The sequence below is a fragment of the Rhinopithecus roxellana genome, chromosome 2, assembly GCF_007565055.1.
Source record: "Rhinopithecus roxellana isolate Shanxi Qingling chromosome 2, ASM756505v1, whole genome shotgun sequence".
NCBI lineage: Eukaryota > Metazoa > Chordata > Mammalia > Primates > Cercopithecidae > Rhinopithecus > Rhinopithecus roxellana.
Genome location: NC_044550.1, coordinates 170,010,951 through 170,031,820, shown reverse-complemented (window position 1 = coordinate 170,031,820; position 20,870 = coordinate 170,010,951). Strand labels below are relative to the sequence as shown.

General features: G+C 39.6%; 1 protein-coding gene and 1 non-coding gene across 4 annotated transcripts in view; one reads left to right on the top strand and one right to left on the bottom strand.

The window, feature by feature from the left end:
- Positions 1-5,396, bottom strand: part of SEPSECS (Sep (O-phosphoserine) tRNA:Sec (selenocysteine) tRNA synthase) — a 40,346-nt gene extending 34,950 nt beyond the window's left edge. The window contains exons 1-5 of one of the 3 annotated variants that reach the window (XM_010362984.2): positions 5,071-5,396; positions 3,757-3,911; positions 1,672-1,790; positions 1,181-1,339; positions 149-302 (exon numbers count right to left, since the gene is read on the bottom strand). In XM_010362984.2, coding sequence (XP_010361286.1) covers positions 149-302; positions 1,181-1,339; positions 1,672-1,790; positions 3,757-3,911; positions 5,071-5,184 — 701 coding nt within the window. In that variant the 5' untranslated portion in view covers positions 5,185-5,396. Of the gene's footprint in view, positions 1-148; positions 303-1,180; positions 1,340-1,671; positions 1,791-3,756; positions 3,912-4,245; positions 4,415-5,070 lie in introns of those variants that run through there. The other 2 variants (XM_010362985.2, XM_030924222.1) reach the window with 2 other exon arrangements.
- Positions 5,397-19,212: 13,816 nt separating this feature from the next.
- On the top strand, positions 19,213-19,274 carry LOC115896154. The gene has a single exon (XR_004056098.1). It is a non-coding gene; the product is annotated as a U7 small nuclear RNA (small nuclear RNA).
- Positions 19,275-20,870: the final 1,596 nt, after the last annotated feature.

Genomic DNA, 20,870 nt, shown 5'->3' with positions numbered 1-20,870 from the left:
TTCTTCACAAGGTCAATCTATTCTCTTAGAACAGACCATTCACCTATTTATTATGAAGTGTTATTTAAGCATATTTGAGAATTAGTATATCGTATTTTATTTAAAAGACGGATAAACAGCTAAAGGACAATATCCACAAATCATTTACCTATCAGGCACCCTTGGAGCAAAACAGGATGTAGTAGAATGAATACACAGAATGTAATCAGGCCCAAGTTCCTGGACTTTAGCCTCTACTGCTTTCAGGTCTGTACGCAGCTCGTCACCTTCCAAAACATTTTCTATCACCACAGGCTCAAAACCTAACCAAACCAACCAGAAAAAAAATGTTAGGGTGAACTAAAATAAGGGAAGATCCTGAAACTCTAGGAAGCATGCTATTCTACACAAGAACTCTTAATATTTATTTTGGTAGATTAACCTTCCTCTGGTAATAAATACACAGCTCAGTACTGGTATTAGTCAAAGGCAGGTCAAAATAATGTGACGGATGACTACACAATTTTAGGACTATAAGTCTATTTAACACTAGGATATGACAAGAATGAATTCTAGAAAGTAAGGAAAACAAATGTTAGATATCTAGAGAAGTAATAACATGGACACTGATGACAAAAAGGATCACTTTAATCCAGTTCAATTTCAATCCACAGAAAAGTAAGTCCACTCATTCTCTGGCAATACTTCTGTTTTATTTTAAAGCTCACTTTATTTCAGAGATGGACATTAATAATAATACAATTCACTTGCTGAAACAAATCACACTCATCTACTCAATGCTAAAGAAAAACATAATAAATTTCAGCAGCCTAAGGATCACTGATCCATCGCATAGCCTACAAAACCCTCCTATGAAAACAAAATGTATACAGTAAATTTTGCATAAAGATAAAAAGTGCTTTTACATTTTTCAATTAAAACAGCACACTTAACTAGTATATAAGCAAAGGCCCGGCAACAAATAATAATTATGGAACCATATATATTTAGGTATCCATAAACTTAAAAGTTGTATAAAGTAATACAAACATTAAATTTTGTCACATTTATTTTACCACAATTTTTTCTTTTAAAAAAGCAATAGGGAGCAGAGTTAGTTTATTTTTCATTTATCTTTATATAAGAAATTTGAATTTTCTAATTGTGATGTTTAAAACATTATACACAACACTTCTCTTACCTGCAGTGATCATGGATTTAAAGCAGGACTTCTGGTCTATCCGTGGCCATATAATATACTTTGCCTTTGGTCTTTTGTGTCGTAACGTTAAGAAACACAGAGTTAGACTCATGCCAGTTGCCATAGGAACTACAAAGCAGTTGGCTACTGTATGGACACCTACAAATAAGAAGCCAAACAGAAATCTGTTATCCCGCTAAGCACCCAGCATCCTTCTTGAGGAAATAATATATTTCGTCTATAAAATACTAAGAGTCGTAGCCCTAGTGCTTCTGTTTCTATACTCACTCTTGGGAAGCTCAATGCCAAATTCAACTTCTGGGCTTATGGCTCTGATTTTCTATCTTATTCTAAGGACTTTTTATTTTTAGAAAAAGTCTTTTCAAAAGTCACTCATACTCTTTTTGGAAAGGGGCAATAATAAGGAAATCATCAATAGTGTGTGTGTGTGTCCAGTCAGCCAAAAGCATTATGATTAAGATCGTACATACCAGCCAGCTTTATAATGTCCAGGACCAAAGAATTGGTAATTTTGTTCAAAAGGCTAGAGCCTGCAGCTTTTGGTTGCACAGCAGAAATATCACCCGATCGTCCAATGCCATGAATGAACCTAAGCAAAAAATGGGCCAAAAACTGGACAAATACATTCAGCATTCTAAGTAATACAACGTACAAATATGCAAATATAATAACCCAAAAAACACAGGAGCAATATCTGGCTGTTACAGATATATGTCACAAACTATTAACGATGTGGAACTCTCCTACTTAAACTGTAACAACTTCATCAATTATGCTGTGATAGCTAGTTTCCAATGACGGCCACCATCAATTATTTTTCTCCCTGTGCCCATATCCTACTCCCACACCAAGAGATGGAGTCTACTTCCTCTCCACTTGAATCTGGGCTGAACTTAGTGACTTGCTTGGCCAGGAAGAATCTAGCAGAAGTGACTGTGTGAAATTTTCATGCTAGGCAAACCTTCAGATAACTAAACTCTCAGCTAGTATCTGACTGCAACTACATGAGAGACCCGAAGCAATACTCACCCTGCTGAGCCCAGTTAATCCAAAAAACTATGAGAGGTAATAATAAGTAATTGTTTTAAGCCACTTAATTTTAGGGTGGTTTGTTCTGTAGCAATAGAAAACTGAAATATATGAAACAATAAATTATCTTTTTTTTTTTCTTTTTGAGACGGAGTCTTCCTCTGTCGCCCAGGCTGGAGTGCAGTGGCCCGACCTCAGCTCACTGCAAGCTCTGCCTCCCAGGTTCCCGCTGTTCTCCTGCCTCAGCCTCCAGAGTGGCTGGGAATACAGGCGCCTGCCACCACGCCAGGCTAATTTTTTTGTATTTTTAGTAGAGACGGGTTTCACCTTGTTAGCTAGGATGCTCTGGATCTCCTGACCTCGTGATGTGCCCGCCTTGGCCTCCCAAAGTGCTGGGATTACAGGCATGAGCCAACGCGCCCAGCCAAATTATCTTTTTTCTTTCCTTTTCCCCTAATCACACAGTGGGCTAAGTTCCAATGATGGTTCAAATATTGCCTTAATTTTAAAAGAACTATGTGCTCCTAGAAAATCAGTGTGCAAATCTACTCATTTTAAATTAGACGATATTATACATTGTTTAAAGATACTTCTCAATACTCTTTAAAATAAAAAACCCTTTTGTAACCTGAGTAATTTCTAATTGACAGTCAAATATATCATAAATTCTGTATAGGGGATTATTGAAGAATACTAATGTACTTCCTCACCACTGAAATCTCATGTACAAAACATTTCTTACATGTATTATCAACCATGTTATCAGCAAACTGTTAACTGAAATTTTCATCCAAGTTAGGCATTATCATCAGTTTTGACTGCAGTGATTTTTACTGAAATACAAATTCTACTATGCCCAGGAAATTTTCATTATAATGTAAAAGCATGGAAGAGAGGAGTTTTATTTAAAAGAGTTTACACTTCACAGAAAGGTTAGTGGACAGAGCAATGAGTGATCATATTTGGAACTACCAATTAAATCATTATCAGAATTGATGAAAAGCTTTCTGCAATAATGCAAAAAAAAAAGTCACTCAATAATCTAATACACCTTTCTCTGTATCTATTGCAACAGAGAGGTATTTATAAAATGGGATTCAATTTAAAACAAAGTTTAAAGTTCTAACTACAAACCATTCTTAAAAAAAACAAAACAAAACAAAACACTGCCAATGTTAGAAAAGAAATACGGAAAACTATAAACAACCTTAATGGATTTTAAACTTTTACAACCAGATATGTTTATTAGGGTAACCATTCCTCAGAAAATGTATAGCCTGTGTTAGTCACCCAGAACCTGACGGGGTAACCCCCACATATTTTTACTCTATTGTCTTTGAAAAGCACCTGCTGAAATAAAATTGTTTCCATCTCCCTGTTGCATTTGGTTTACATATCCATTTGAGCAGGGAAAAAGTGGTTTACAAACAGACATTTGATAATCTAACAAAATGAAAACTACTGCCATTATTTTGAACCAAAAATAAATAAACGATATGTCTCCCATACTACTTACAAAAAGATACCTGTAATGACGACGAGCAACTAATGAGGATGCCACTCTCCCTTCCCTTTCTCCCACACCACAATTGCCTAAGAAATTGTTGCTGTCCATGATTGCAAGTTCATGTAAAAAGAGTTCAAGTGTACTTTCATCCCAGCCATTCTCTGGACACTTGCCCTTAAAAAACAAACAAACAACAACAAAAAAAAACATGATTATATTTAATAAAACTATCGTTCTCTAGAAGACTACAGGAATACATTTTCACTTTTTAATGTGTATTTTGCCATGCTCCTTGTTTTCTAAAATTCAGGCATAAATTCAGCACTATATAGAGACAGCAAGGAGATAAAAAATTTGTACATTTGATTACAACTATTTATAGATTTCGAGAAGTGATGATAAATGCATACAATGAGATTTACTCAGATATTTAAATTTCCGTAAGCTAAACTAATTTAATACCAATACACCACATCCCCAATGAAGATGCTTCAAACCAGGGCGTTACCATTGGGGCGGGAGGACGTGGAGAAGGGCGGCAGTTGTCAAACTTCAATGAAATATTGGCCAGGCTCGGTAGCTCAGGCCTGTAATCCAGCACTTTGAAAGGCCGAGAAGGGCGGATCACTTGAAGTCAGGACTTTTGAGACCAGCCTGGCCAAAATGGTGAAACTCCGTCTCTACTAAAAATACAAACATTAGCCAGGCGTGGTGGCGGGCGCCGGTAGTCCCAGCTACTCGGGAGGCTGAGACAGGAGAATGGCGTGAACCCGGGAGGCGGAGGTTGCAGTGAGCCGAGATCGCGCCACTGCACTCCAGCCTGGGCGAAAGAGCGAGACTCTGTCTCAAAAAAACAAAACACAACAAAACTTTTAATGAAATTAAAATTCAGGAACGCTGGCAGGAGGCAGACCTGTGAGGGTCGGCAGAAACCTCGTGGTTCGAGTTAACATACAGTGGTCTACAAACTCCCTACGTGCTCTGGGTCGTTGAGCGTGGTGAAAGACGGAGGTGCGAACTTCGCTCTTTCCGCGAATAAACAAGTACACTGGGACTTTCCCTCACTTCCGCATCCCGCAGTTAGAAACAGCGGGACTCAAAACACCGACCCCAACAACCCCCTCCTAAGAACACCCTTTGGCTTTCACTGGCTTTGGCAAGGCTGAGAAGGCACAGACCGCAGTCGGTCAGCTAGGGCAAGCCAAGCTAAGGCAGACTTGGGACTAGTCTCAAGCAGCAAAGAGCTGCCGGTGGGGCGGCACCAGCGGGAACGGCGGGCGGAGCCAGAGCCCCGGGGTCGCGGCGGCTGGGGAGGGGACCGACAGCTCGGTACCTTCTCCAGAAGCAGCCGTATGAGGTGTTCATGCGAGCGGCGGGCCTCACAGCCCTGCCGCACGTAAGCTGGTGACACCAGCCGCTCGCCTGCCGCGAAGCTCTCGCGGTTCATGACAGCGGTGGCGACAGTGGCGAATAAGCGGGAGCACCAGCTCCACACACCAGACTCACGACGGAACCAGAATGCAACTCGCCTCCTGGACTGTACGGCAGCGCCTTGGGACAAAAAAAAACAAAAAACAAAAAAACAAAAAAAAAAAAAAAAACTTATCGCTCTTGCACATGCGCAGACCGTCTCAGATGGCGCTCCAGGAGGAAGTTGGCGTATTTGAGCATGCGCGAGGGAGTCCGCGCTTTTAGGTGACTTCAGGCAAAGGAGGTACTGAAATTAGCCCCGCCCCGCTGCAGCTGATTGGTCTGGTTAAACCCTGGTGTTCCTAGTGGGAACTTCAGGAAAGGATTTTGCACTTGTGCAGACCGGGCGAGCAGAGTGAGAACTAGGTACGTGGGGTTTTCTAAGTTCTGTGTTCCAGTCCGGTTGGATGGTTGAGATCTGTGCAGGGTCTGTGCTTCCGCCTTATTCAAACCGTTTGTCAGATGCCAGAACCTTCAATCTTTACTTTGATACGTTTCCACACTTATTACTGCCACACAACCCCATAGGAAATAGCAGTGCCCCACTCCTTTTCCCCTTTGCACTACTGAATGTTTAGCCATAGCACTTACCACTCACCACGTGACATCCCAGAAGTTTGTTTATACACACACGCACACGCACCCATGAATGTAAACTCTCTAACCTAACGGCAGGGCCTCGGTTTTTGCTGCGGTGCCCCCCTCCCCCGGGCACCTAAAACAGTGCCCAGAATAAAGTAGGGCCTAAAAAAAGAAATTGATATTGAATTAATGAATTAGTTTGACCATTCTGAAACTATCCCCAAGAACATTTTGTAAAATTGATTAAGGGGGAAAAAAAAATCCAACTAGGCTTACAGCTGCTGTTATTAAGCCAGTTTGCCGTATGGCCGACTTAATTGTATCTGGTTGATACTTAATACCCCCAGGAGAATGTGGAGCCTATCACAAGACTCTTCATTCTTTTTCTGCTCTATAGATAAAATCTAAGACATTGTGAGAAGATAAACTTTCGTTTGCATTGCTTCTTTAGGTCCTACATACCAACAAAACTAAGGATGCCAGCTTGTCTGGAAGGCCCAATAAAAAACTGATTCATGGAGGAATGCAATTGTCACATCCTGATGATTTCATCTTCCTTACCCCAACAAATCGATAACCCCAAATTTTCCAGCCCCTCACCCTCCACAAATCCCCTTAAAAACCTTAGCCTAGAACCCCTTGATGAAACGAATTGAAGCTTGAGAACTCTTCCTGTTTCCTGGCTTGTAACTTGTGATTATTAAAATTCTTTCTCTGCTGCAAGCCTGCTGTCGGAGTATTGGTCTGTTCCTGCACAGCTGACATAGGAACCTGGCAGTCCTGTAACAATTCAACAACCTACAGGTTCACTGCTGGAGATCCCTGCATTCAGTTTCTTTACAATCTTCATCTTATGTGAGCCTACAGTAATTCCTGACATTACTTTCACCTGGTGGTATGCCCACGTGCACTGATTCACACCCACTTGCGAGAGCTGATTGTTAAGTGTTCTGGAATTTTGTGAGCCAGTTTTTAAATACAGCCACTCAAATATTGTATTAAAAGCCAAAGTAAAAATACTCAAAATTCATCACTTCCTAATTATTTTACAGTTTACAATTATCTATGCTCTTCAGGTTATTTACATGCATTTTATCTATATGGTGGAAATTCAATATAATGTTATACTACTGCACATCTTCCAACTCCCCTTTTGATCATGTCACGTTGGCACTGGCGGAAGCATTTACACCATGGAAATCAGTAAACACTGCAAATCAGGCCCTTACCCTCCAACTCACTCCCCTAGAAGTCAGTTGTTCAACATGCACGAGCTCATCACTGTTTCTACTGCATGTTCCCAGGGCATCCAGCTATTAATATATATCAGTCTTTTTATGGTATTTGTTGAATTGCATTTCAGTTGTTAATTTTCTGTCTCAACTAGACTGTGAGCTCCTGGTTGACAAGGGCTATATTGATATCTGTGTTCAAAGCACAGCACTAATTACGTAATAGGTGTTTGATAAATATTTGTTGAATGACATAGACCATTTAACTACTTAAAACTAAACAGAAAGGTAAACCACAGAACAACAAGAATTTAGCTTTCTTTCTAAAATGAGTATTATCTTTCAAACTTTTGGAAACTTGAGTTCTTATTCTCAAAATGCAACTATTTTTGCAACTTTGTCTTTGGAAAAGCCTTCAAAGCTGCTTTGTCAATCACATGCAAAATGTGCAAAAATCCAAAAATTAATCTCATTACTGAATGGACACATCAGGTTTTTGAGCCAGCTTGTTCTCTCACCTTATTCACTATCTTCAGAAAAATGTTTGTCTGTTTCCAAAAATTAATCATTGTCAAGATATGCATTCATTAAAGGTATTCAAAAGATACCAGCTTTGGAAGCAATTTCAAGAGAAGTATTCTAAAATTACTTTCATCCATTCACTCATCCAACAAGTATTTATCCATATCCCCATTTTACAGATGAGGAAAGCAAAGGTCAGGAAGTTTGAGTAATGTATTTAAGGTTATACAATTAGTGACACTAGCAGAATTTGAATCTGTGTGTTCTCGACCTATTTTAAATGATGCTTCATCTTGTAAAGACCATGAGGTTATTCTGATGTTGCCTATCTATTAAAAATACTATGTAATTACTATTTTAAAATAGTAAATAGTTTGTAACTACTATTTAAAATAGTATGTAATCACTATTTTTAATAATAGTATGTAATTACTATTTTAAAAAGTAAATAGTTTGTAACTACTATTTAAAATAGTATGTAATTACTATTTTTAATAATAGTATGTAATTACTATTTTTAATAGATAGGGCAACATCAAAATAACCTCACGGTCTTTACAAGATGAAGCATCATTTAAAATAGGTCCAGAACACACAAGTTTAAATTCTGCTAGTGTCACTAGTTGTATAACCTTAAATACATTACTTAAACTTCCTGAGCTTTGCTTTCCTCATCTGTAAAATAGGGATATGGAAGAGACAGTTACAATGATTAAATGAGAGGTAATTGCTCAATGACATCTTCCCTTGATAGACTGACTATACAAATGGACAATGGCCAGATCATATATGATAACAGAACTCTCACCCACAACCTCTGTAGCAACTAACCTTCCAAACCACCACCTCTGCAGCAATCAGCCAAGAATGGTTAAGACTTGGACAATGACTGCCAGCTTCTCTCTTTTATTACTCGCTTCTAACTTAAGACCAACCAGAGAAAGCCAAATATCCTCCTTAAACAAATTACATAAGATGCCCTGTTTCTACTTAGCCAGACTCTAGCTTCTCCTTGCCAACACCTCCAATCGGCACACCTGAATTCTTCCCTGTACCTGAATCTTTCACTATAAAGCTTTCCCACTCCCCTGCCTGTCTTTGAGACTCTGACAAATGCAAATGATGGTGACTGACTCCTTTCTCTAGCAAGCTCTGAATTTCCAGTTTTCCCAGAGACTTCACGGAGACATGGTCTGTGCTGTCCATGGCGGTGGACCTCAGCCTTTGGCCACTTGTGGTGCCCACAGGGGCTCCTTGTGCCTTGTTGCCTATGGCTTGTCAAGTCCATGCCAACTTGGTAAGTCAGTGCTGGCCTGGAACTCCTCCCTGTTTGCCTTGAGTTCCTAAGCTATTCATTTGAAGTGTGGTACTCAGATTTTGTTACTGGTTCCTATTTGCATCCTTAGTGGAATCAGGCAATTCCTTTTCATCCTTGGTGCTGTCCTTTGTACTTCTATTTTGTATTGTGTTATCTAAAAGTGGTGTTTTCCTTAAGAAGGAGAATCATATGGTAGAACATGGCCATGGGCCCTACAACCCTGTTGTTTAAGCCAGTTTCACAGACGGATGAGTTTGCAGTTCTCACCAGACTACATCCGTTTGGACAAATTTTGTTGTGGGTCACCAATAAAACTGGAGGAAGTTCTCCCTTCATCTTGATTTTTTGTTTTGAGGGCTTGCTTTTGATCCAAAGAAAGAGGTCATTCTGATATTCTGCCCGCCAGAGGGCACAGATTATCCGGTCTGTGTTCAGAAGGGGCAAAAATCAGGCTGGGGGCTGAGACAGGATAAGCACGAGCATAACTTTCAACACCATAGCCAGCATTCATGGGGTGCTCCAAATCTAAATCCTCTCTACCAGGAAAAACTGCTGCTGCTTATACATACTCTCATTACAATCCTAATGCTTGTGCCTATCTCTCTAAGTGGGATAACTTCGTCAATGCGGAGTTGGGCCTTCAATGGCCACTCTGGGAAACACTTGACTTGACAAAATTTTTTATTTGATGGGCAACTTAGAAAAGAAAGGGAATTCAGATTTCTTAGGTCTGATGGGCAACAGGTTTTGAGTGATACATAGAGGCCTCCAAAGGAAATTCTGATTCAAGAATTATTCCACTAAAAGATGCTTTGGCTAAAGCAAACAAGCAATTTGACAACTTAAGCAACAACAAACTAGACTCATTTCCTAATAAATCTTCCCCTTTGGGTTGGCTCCCTATATCCAGATGTCCCTCTTATCCCTTAGCCTTCTGACATCTCTCTTTCTTCACTTCCATCAACACCCCCCTTCTCTTCCTCTTGTCCAGGCCTCCTGCATTTTCCCAGCAACTCTCCTAAAACTCGAAAATGTCAGTTGCTTCTAAAGATCCATCTCCCCTCAAAAGCCAAGTATGCAGGCAACTGCAGAATTTAAACTTTGTACCCAAGATGAATTAAGAGCAATAATCAAGGATTTCCCTACTTCCAAACAAGACCAGCAACTATTTATAGAAGAATTTAGGATTCATTTGAATGCATATGATTCAGGGTTACCTAACCTAAATATATCAATGTATACATATATTGGCCAGATCCTCAGGTGTTAAATCTTGGATTTAAAGAAAAGCTGATTGGACCGACATGAGAAGGGATCTACAAGGATCGCTCTTTCCCCAATAAACTTAGAGTATGAAAAAAAAAACAAAAAACAAAAACAATGCCCTGAAAAGTAGGACAAAGCCTCCTAAAAGCAATATCCTTTCTATAAAAATCTGTTGTATATAATTCAGTAATGTAAACAGAAACAAGATGAAACTATAGGAGATTTTCAGGATAGACTATAATATGCCTCCTGACAATATTCAGGAGTTAACAACAGTGCCAGCGTAACAGCAGCCCTTTCGTCTTATTTTGTCAATGGAGTTAAATCCAAAACTAGAAGGCTAATTCAAAAGTAGAAATTAGAATGGAAAATAGCTCTTTACCTGAACCAAACACCTCTCAGAACATTTTGAAAGGGCTTTAGAATAAAAACGACACAAGGCCCAAAATAAACTATGGTCTTACAGATCAAACAGCTAAGTGGCCCTCTTCCCATCAGCCATTTTGACAAGGACACTTACAGATATTGTAAACCAGAAAAAAAGATTGTCTTATCTTATAAAAGAAAAACCAAGACAAAAAAAAAAAATCCCTCAATTCCAATCGATGAGAGTGCTCTCAGAAGAAGAAAAATGCTCCCAGTATCCTGCTTTGCTCTTAAACACTCAAGTGAATTAACTGTATAGATGACGGTATAGTCTGAATGTGTTCTCCAGAATCTATATGTTAGAAACTTAATCCCCAAGGCAAATGTGTTGGGGGATGGGGACTAATGGGAGATATTTAGGTCATGAGGGTTCTACTTCAGGAATGAATTAATGCAACTATAAAAAGAACTCACAGAGTAAGTTCATTCTTTTTTCTCTTCTGCCATGTGAGGGCACATTTGCCCCCACTTGCCCTTCCACCTTCTGCCATGTGAGTACCATAGCAAGAAGGCACCCACCAGACTACCAGATACCAGCGCCTTGATCTTGGACTTCCCAGCCTCCAGAACCATGAGAAATACATTTCTGTTCTATATAAATTACCCAGTATTCTGTCATAGTAGCATAAATGAATGAAGACAGATGGTCAATCTCATCAATTCCTGGTAGGTACATGTGCTACTCTTTCTGCATTAAACTTCACCATCTTTGCTGAGCCTCCTCCTCAGAGCAAACATACACACAAGTGGTAGGTCTCTCAAATAACCTAGAGATTTTTTCTATATCCCAGCCCTTAATTGTAACCCCTGGGCCCTTGAGTGAAAATATCCCTTCCTGGTCTGTGAAACTACCCCTGCAAATTTAATAGCCTCCTCTTTGCAAATGGAATCATAATATTAAATGTGCAAGAGAGGAATTGTTTCTTAAAGTTCCAGAAGACTCCTCTATTCATAATCAAGTTGTGCCTACTGTGGATATACCTTTGCCTCCTGCATTATGTTTGATGCATACCCCCGCATGAAGGTCTTGACACTGTACCTGACATTCTGTGGCCTTAAAAGTCCATGGACATAAAAAAAAATAACTGGAGTAGAAACCGAAGAGAAGATAGGTTGTACCAAACTGTTACCCAGTCATCCCCAATATCCCTTGAAGACAGAGCAAAGGAAGATTTCAAAGCTATATTTGAAGGCCTTATATCTAATGGTCTTTTCATACCCTGCACTAGCGATTGTAACACTCTAGTCTTGCCAGTAAAGAAACCAAATAAGTGAGAATATCCATTTTTCAAGACCTCAGGATAATCAACAAAATTTTTGTTCCTTGCTTCCCAGTAGTACCTAACTCAGATACCATCTTGGCATCAATTCTACCTGAAGCCACTTGTTTCACTCTGCCTTTTTTTTTTTTTTTTTTTTTGCTCTGCCTTTTTATTTATTTATTTATTTTTTGGATGTGCCTCTAGACCACTTCTAGGGCAGTCAATACCTTTTAGCTTTCACCTGGAGAAGATAACAGTATACCTGGACAATCATGTCCCAGGGTTTTACTGAAGCCCCCTCCTGTTTTTCCCAATTCCTCAAACAATTCTTAAAAGATCTGAATTTCTCTTGTGATTTAGTTCTGATATCATATGTAGATGATCTATTTTATTCAGAGAACAAGAAAACTTGTAAAAGGGTTCCATTTACTTGCTCTCAGCCTTAACAGAGAAGGAACAAAGTTTCAACAGATACATTTCAACTTTTCCAAAGTATAATCCATTATTTAGGACAAGGTATGTCTAAGGAGGGAAAAACATTCTCTCATTAGGCAAAAGATTATCCAAACTTATTTTAGACCTCTCACTAAATGACAGTTGATAGGACTTCTAGGTTTAACTAGATACTGCATACACATTTTCTGAGATCGTGATATCCCTTTATGAATTGACTCAGACCTCAGGAAGAGACTTTTTCTTCTGGGAACCCAAACTTGGAATAGGCTTTCTGCAGCCTGAAGAAAGTTCAACAGCTTCTTTCACTGGGCATCTTTAACTACAAAAATCCCTTTGGTCTATTTATGCATAAGCTATATGGATAAGCCCTTGGAGTTTTAACTCAACTTGATGGGAACCATCAAAACTCATGACTTACTATGTATAGCCTTACCTTTGATCTGGTTGTAAAGGCTTTCCTCTCATCTGTGTTGAAAGCTGCAATTAAGAAAAAAACAAAAATTACTTATTCATACTTCTGCTGAAATAGTTCTAGTTTCCCCACTTGATCTCATGGTCCCTCATATAGTACTGACATTACTACTGACTGAAAACACACAACACTTTTCAGCCAGCTGATTAACTTCTTAGGATATTGCTACTCTCCCTCTCACATTACCATTCACTACTGCAGCACCCTGAATCCTGCCACTCTTCTGCCCCTAACCAGAAAGGGAGCCTCACAATAGTCTCACCTTAGCTAGGAAATTTTCTGTATTCATATTTATCAGGGACTCCCACTGAGAACCCTGACCTAATACTATTTGTTAATGGATCATACCTCAAAACTGAAACTGGCCGAGGTGGGAGGATTGCTTGAGCCCAGAAGTTCAAGACCAGCCTGAGCAACAGAGTGAAATCTTGTCTCTACAAAAAGAAAAAATTAGCCATGTAAGGTGGTACATGTTTGTAGTTTCAACTACTCACAAGGCTGAGGCAGGAAGATCTCTTGAATCTAGAAGGTCAAGGCTGCAGTGAGCCATGATCATGCCACTGCACTCCAGCCTGAGTGACAGCGCAGGATCCCATCTCAAAAACAAAAACTAATACTGGAGGTTATCAAGCAGGTTATGGTATCACTAATTTCTCTTTAGAATATAGTGTTCTCTACCTGGGTAAAAGTCAGCACAAATGCCAGAACATAATGCATGTATTACACCTTGCCAATTAGTTGAAGATCAGAGAGTAAACAAATGTACAGAAAGCAAATATGCTTTTGGAATAGTACATGACTTTGAGATGCTTTGAGAAAAAAAAAGTAGGGAGTTTCTCATCTCTACCGAAACTCCCAGAAAAATAAAGACAATAAGTTAATATACTTTTCGATGCACTCCTGTTTCTTTGAGTGGTGGTCATTATAATGTAAATGCTCGTGCAAAAAGAGAAAATATGAAACTTAAAGGAAATGCTCTAGCAGCTCATTGTGACAAACAAGCAGCCTTAACCAGTATATGATCCTATCTCAGCCCTCAGAGGATAAATTTCTGGAGGTATCCAAAGAGACAATTATAAAACATCAATGTTGGTAGGTGCAGTGACTCATGCCTATAATTCTAGCACTTTGGGAGGCCAAGACAGGTGGATCACCTGAGGTCAGGAGTTCGAGACCAGCCTGGCCAACATGGTGAAACCCTGTCTCTACTGAAAATACAAAAATTAGCCAGGTGTGGTGGCAGGCACCTGTAATCCCAGCTATTCAGGAAGCTGAGGCAGAAGAATCACTTGAACCAGGGAGGCGGAGGTTGCAGTGAGCTGAGATTGTGCCACTGCACTCCAGCCTGGGCGAAAGAGTGAAACTCCATCTCAAAATAAAATAAAATAAAATATCAATGTTTAGGCCAAACCTTTGAAAAGGAAGAATGAAAAATATCTGTTTGTGTCATCGCTGGAATTCCCAAGACAGTGGTTTGGTGACATCAGATGACTTCAAATGGAAGGTAGCTAAATTTCGCCATGAAAACTGCTCATCATGGCACAGACAAATTGCCTACTCCCTTACATGGACATTAGTTGGGAAACTTGAAAAAGACAGCTGAGGTTATTTTGGAGTCATGTGTCACCTGTCAACACATAATCCTGAAAAATCTGTAAAGGTGAGACATGGCCAAGAACCAAGGCCTCAACACCCTTTTGCACACCTTCAAATGGATTTTTAAAATGTTTTTATTGTATGTCTATTTTCAGAGTAGACTGCAGCATTTTTCTGCCAAAAAGCTATAGTCCTTACAGTCTCTAAAAAAGCTGCATGGTTTTATGTTTCCAACCTGGGGCATAACAACTTTTATATCAAATGACTAAAGCAAACACTTTATGGGAACTATTATAAAATAACTACGCCTTACTCCAAACTACACTATCCTTGCCACCCACAATCTTCTGGACAGGTTAAAAACACCAATGGCATTCTTAAATTTAAATTAGCAGAACTTTCAGAAATCTTTGAGCTCCCTTCACCAAAGCTACTCCCGTTTTCACTAGCCTTTATGGTTACATGGTTCATTATTCCCTTGGGAATATATTCCCCTGAGAACTGGTAACTAGAAGACCCATGCATTGAGATATTTCACTTTAGGTAATAGACTCTGTCCTACTGCACACAAAAATGACAAGATATTTCAAGGAACTCATGTACCATACCCAGTTCTATCACCAAGATCATTATGCCAGTATCCCCACAACATCTTCCTAAACAGCCTCTTCATGATCTTCAACAGGAAATTTTACGTATTTGGAAGTGATAACAGAAAGAAACTGTTCTTAAACCTCATCAAAAGTAGCCTTATCTAGCAGTGTTAATAGCAAACACAACAATTAAACTTCAGGAAGTCAATCCCTGCATTCACATTTCACAACTAAAGAAGCAATTTAGAATTCTATACAATTGAAATGTTAATCTAAAAATATGCTTCAACCTGAGGATGCTTAGAGATCCTCTAGAAGTAGGGCAGTCTTCTAAAGTTGGTAGCTGACCCTCAGAAACCAAGACCTTCAGAAGAAGTTGATGACCTAAAGTAGTGGACAGCTTCCTCCTAAGACATTGGACCAAGATCTGTAATTCCTGTTTTGTTTTTTACCTGCTTGCTTATAATCATTCTTCTCGTTTTATACAGAACCCTAGCTTTGTCCTCCCCTTATGGTCCCTTTTCCTTTTTTTAATTTTTTTTTTAATTATTACTGTTTTTGAGAAAGGGTTTTGCTCTGTCACCCAGACTGGAGCACAGTAGCACTATCTCGGTTCACCGCCACCTTGACCTCCCAGGCTCAAGTGATCCTCTTGCCTCAGCTCCCTGAGCAGCTGGGACTACAGGTGTGTGCCACCACCCCTGGCTAATTTTTGCATGTTTTTGTGGAGATGGGGTTTTACCACATCGGCCAGGCTGATCTCAAATTCCTGGGCTCAAGTGATCTGCCTGCCTCAGCCTCCCAAAGTGCTGGGATTATAAGCATGAACCACTGCGACTACCCTCACTATTCCTTTTATCCTCTCCTTAGTATAATTGTAAGCTCAAAACATACTTATCATAATGCCATTCTTTGGGTATTCCACACAGTAGCCACTTCTCTCAATCTTACTGACTGTTGGATATGGCTTCCATTACCACACCTCCATGATAAAAATCTCAGAACTCTTTAAGGCTCATCTCATTAAACAAGACCATAGGGAATTATTTTAAAAATGATGTTTCCAATTGTAATTACATAGACAAATGGTCTTCAGGAAATCAACCTGCAACTGTGCTAGTGTCTCTCCCTCTCCCTGAACAAGAACCAATTTTTATCTATTGTTCAGACCCTAGGTATTTCTAAATTTGAATTCAGTAACCTTAATATGGTGATTGACCACATACTGGAAGAGGCCAATTGAGATCCAAGTATGCATCTCAGCTAACACAAGGCCTTGGTTCTAACCTTGTATCATGAGCAACTCCTTTTCTCTTGTATCTCCATGCACCCCTACCAGATACTACTTCCTTGGTGGCCAGGATACCTGGTCCTGTTTGCCTCCAACTGACACCTCATACACTATAGGAGTGGCATTCCAAGTGGTACTGTCTGTGCAAAGAGACTTTAATTCTATAAGTCACCAAGACTGGAAATCCTAACTCACATGAACTCCAAAACAAAGCCACTTGTGATTATTCAGGCACTTTCCCCTGAGGAGTTAATGACTCATTGTTCATGCTGTTCCCAATGGTGAGAATACCAATAGAGAAAAACTGTAAGAAAAGTATCACCAGCTGAAGAATTATAAATGATGCTGCCCCTGAACTAAATGGAATACAGATCAGTTACAATTCCTTAGCATGAGTAGTGATGGACAATCACATTGCTCTAGGTTCCTTGTCAGCCAGTCACAGCAGAATCTTTGCTATTGCCAAAATGTTTTGCTGTACTTGGATCAATGAAAAAGGCAACATAGAAAAGGCTGTATGTTGCCTTAAAGAAAAAGGTACTGGGCTTTCTTAAGCTGACTGGCATAGCCTGTGATTTTGTTCTCTTTGCCTGAGTTGGGCAATGAGGTTCCTGGTTCTGAAGCATCTTAAAAGAATTATTACCTGTTTTTGTTTTCATCATAATTGTCATAATGCTGGACCTTTGCATTCTATCCAGAGTCTTAAATTCTTCTATACAGGTACCCTCTTACCAGATTATCACCATAATGGTAAAACACAAAAAAGTCCAAAAGATCTCACAATAAGATTGATTGTGGAGGTGACTAAACAATCCCCAAGATCTGGAGATCTGGATCACTAACCTTCCTTCAACTGGTCACACTCTTGCAAGTAAGACAGTGGCCAAAACAGAGACTGAGGGACTGAATATACAGGTGAGCAATAGCCAGGCGATATGACAGTAGAACTCTGACCCATAACCTCTGCAGCAACCAGCTCTGGAAGCCAAACCATACTCTGCAGTGATCATCCCCAAACAATTAGGACTTGGCCTGTAACCACCAGCTTCCCTTTATTTCACCTCCACTTCCAACTCAGGACCAACCAAAGAAAGCCAAATGTGCTCCCCAAACCAATTGCATAGGATGCCCCATTTCTAGTTAACCTGCCTCCAGCTTCTTGGTGCCAACAGCCTCCATATGGCACATACCTAACCCTTTCCTTTTTTCTATCATAGAAGTTTCTCCACTCACCTTGTCCTCATTGTCTTTGAGCTTCTGCCAAATATAAATGACAATGACTGATCCCCCTGCTATAGCAAGTTCTGAACACAGCCTCTAGCTGCTGTCATTTGCATGGTCTTCATTAATTTCTGCACCTTCCATAAAATTAAAAGTAACCAAGGCTGGCCACAGTGGCTCACACCTGTAATTCCAGCAGTTTGGGAGGCCGAGGTAGGCAGATTGCTTGAGCTCAGGAGTTCAAGACCAGCCTAGGCAACATCTCTACCAAAATACAAAGCCCATCTCTATCAAAAATACAAAAATTGGCTGGGCATGATGGCCTGTATATACTTGGGAGGCTGAGGCAGGAGGATCACTTGAGCCTGGGAGGCGGAGGTTGCAGTGAACCAAAATCTTGCCACCACACTCCAGCCTGGACAAGAGAGTGAGACTCCATCTCAAAAGAAGAAAAAGTGACTGAAAGCTAAAATGCATTGTGTATGTAGCTAGAGGATCTCTCTCTAGTACATTGAGAGTGACAAAGGAAAAAAAATCAATCAATATAAATTTATTAACATAATATGTGCCAAACACGGGTTTAAGTACTGAGGCAAAGGGTTAGGTGCTGAAAGGTATAAGACATATCTTTCCTTCAAGTATTATTATTTATTTGAAAAACAAGGCATAAACATTACAAGATAACTAACACTACAAGCTAACATACATTAAGTAGCCTGCAGAAGTCCCTGTGCCACTGGTCTAAAATGATCAAAAGTGGCTTCATTGAATAAGGGGCATGTAAGCCAAAACTTTGAGGATTAGCTCAGTAGAGACAAGGGGAAATTAGCACTTCGAAGGAGGAAATGATTTCAGTTTAGAATCAGAAATAAAGATGTATTTCACAAAGATATGAGTCTAACTGGTTGGTCTTAAATCATAGGAGGGAAAGCTACAAAGTAAAACTAGAGCCATATGTCAAAAGGCTTCCCTTGCCAGTCTGAAGAATCTAGACTTTTTCTGTAAGCCCTGAATTTTCACTTGAGCTTATCCTCCTATCCCCCCGTGGATGTCCTCCAGTCACTTAGGCTACTTAGACTCAACAAATACTCTACTGTACCCTCAAATCTGAATCAAAAGATAGCCAGAAGAAACTATCCAGAATAAAGCATGGCAGTTAAAAATGAAGATGGAAATATAGAAGAGAGTGTAAGAGAATAAAAAACATATGGAACACAGATGAAACAATGGAAGCCAGAAGGCAATGAACTAAGAAAAGTGCTGAAATAAATAACTGCCAACTTAGAATTCACTATGCTGGGACACGTCTTGCACAAATGGAAAAAAAAAAAAAAAGCATGCTTTCAAAGCATGGAAAGGTGTATGATAGGGTCTGAATGTTGGTGTCACCCCAAAATTTATATGTTGAACTCCTAACCATCAGTACCTTAGAACATGACTGTATATAGAGATAAGGCCTTTAAAGAGGTAATTACGGTAAAATAAGGTCCTAAGCGTGGGTTCCTAATCCAATATAATTGGTATCTTTATAAGAGGAGATTAGACACAGACACACACAAAGGGAAGACCACGAAGACAAAAAGAGAAGACAGCCACATACAAGCCAAGGAAAGAGGCCTCAGAAGAAGTCAAACCTGCTGATACCTTGATTTCAGACTAATCTCTAGAACTATGAAGAAATGAATTTCTATTGTTTAAGGCATCCAGTCTTGTTATGGCAGCCCTAGCAAATTAATACACAGACAAACTCCAATTGAAAAATGTTCTAGGGTGTTACAGCCTTTTCAGAATTTGTCTAGTAGGCTTTCCAGTTTATGCCGAAGAGCCCCTTTACAAAAAATGCTTTAGAAAATACTTGGCTATTTATACCTGACTAGTATATCTCAAAACTGTCATAGTCATGAAAAACAAGAAAAGACTGAGAAAGTATTACAGACCAAAGGAAACTAATGAGACATGATAACTAAATGTAATGCAGTATCCTGGATTGGATCCTGAAGCAGAAAGAAAATATGAGTGGAGAAATACAAATAAAATCTGAAGTGTGTTCAAGAGTGTGTAACTATGTTGATTTCCTAGTTTTCACAAATGTATTATGGTAAATACGATGTTAACATTAGAAAAAAGAGTAAAGGATGTATAGGAATCCTGCTCTGTCTCTGTAAATCAAAAAATATTTCAGAATTAAAAGTTTAGAAACATTTTCAGGAAAAAACAGAATTTTCACCAGCAGAACTCCACTAAAAGAAATACCAAAAGGTATTCTTAAGCCAAAAGAAAAATGGTTCCATGTGAAATACCAAAATATCAAAGGCCGGCCACTGTGGCCCATGCCTGTAATCCCAGCACTTTGGGAGGCCAAGGTGGGTGGATCATTTGAACCCAGGAGTTCAAGACCAGCCTGGGCAACATGGCAAAAACCCATCTCTACAAAAAATACAAAAATTAGTCAGGCATGGTGGTGCACTTCTGTGGTCCCAGCTACTTGGGAGGTTGAGGTGGGAGGATTGCTTGAGCCCAGGAGGTCGAGGCTGCAGTGAGCCATGATCATGCCATTGCATTCCAGCCTGGGTGACAGAGTGAGACCTGTCTCAAAAAAAAAAAAAAAAAAAAAAACCCAAAAAGCAAAAACAAACAACAACAACAACAAAAAAACCCAAAATATCAACAATGCAGGACGGGATAAAGAACAATAAAAATGGTAAGTAAGTATGTGGGTGAGGCTGAGCGCAGTGGCTCACACCTGTAATCCCAGCACTTTAGGCGGCCAAGGTGGGCAGATCACTTGAGGTCAGGAGTTCCAGACCAGCCTGACCAACATGGTGAAACTCCATCTCTACTAAAAATAAAAAAATTAGCTGGGTGTGGTGCTGGGTACCTGTGGTCCCAGCTACTTGGAAGGCTGAGGCAGGAGAATTGCTTGAACCTGGGAGGTGGAGGTTGCAGTGAGCTGAGATGGTGCCACTGCACTCCAGTCTGGGTGACAGAGCAAGACTCCATTTCAAAAAATATACATTAAATAATAAGTGGGCGAATCTAGATTAATATTACCTATATAAAAAATCACAGTAATGTGTTGTAGAGTTTAAAATATAGAGAAAGGACATTATTGGCATTTAAATAGAGAGGAGCTAAAGAGAGTAAAGTGTTCTAAAGGCTTTCTAATCATAGAGTGGCTCAGAGAGCTTATTAGAAGGCAGCATCTCAGAATTATCACTGTATCAGAATTTCTGTTTTAACAAAATCCTCTGTGATTCATATGCATATTAAGGTTTGGGAAGTATTGTTCCCAAAATGTGTGTATTATCTGAAAAGGGAGTAAAAGAACCAATTGATACTAGATTTTTGCATATCTAGAATTTATTTTGTAATCTCTATGGTAACCACTCAAGGAATGCTAAAAGATTGCATAATTTTCAGACACAG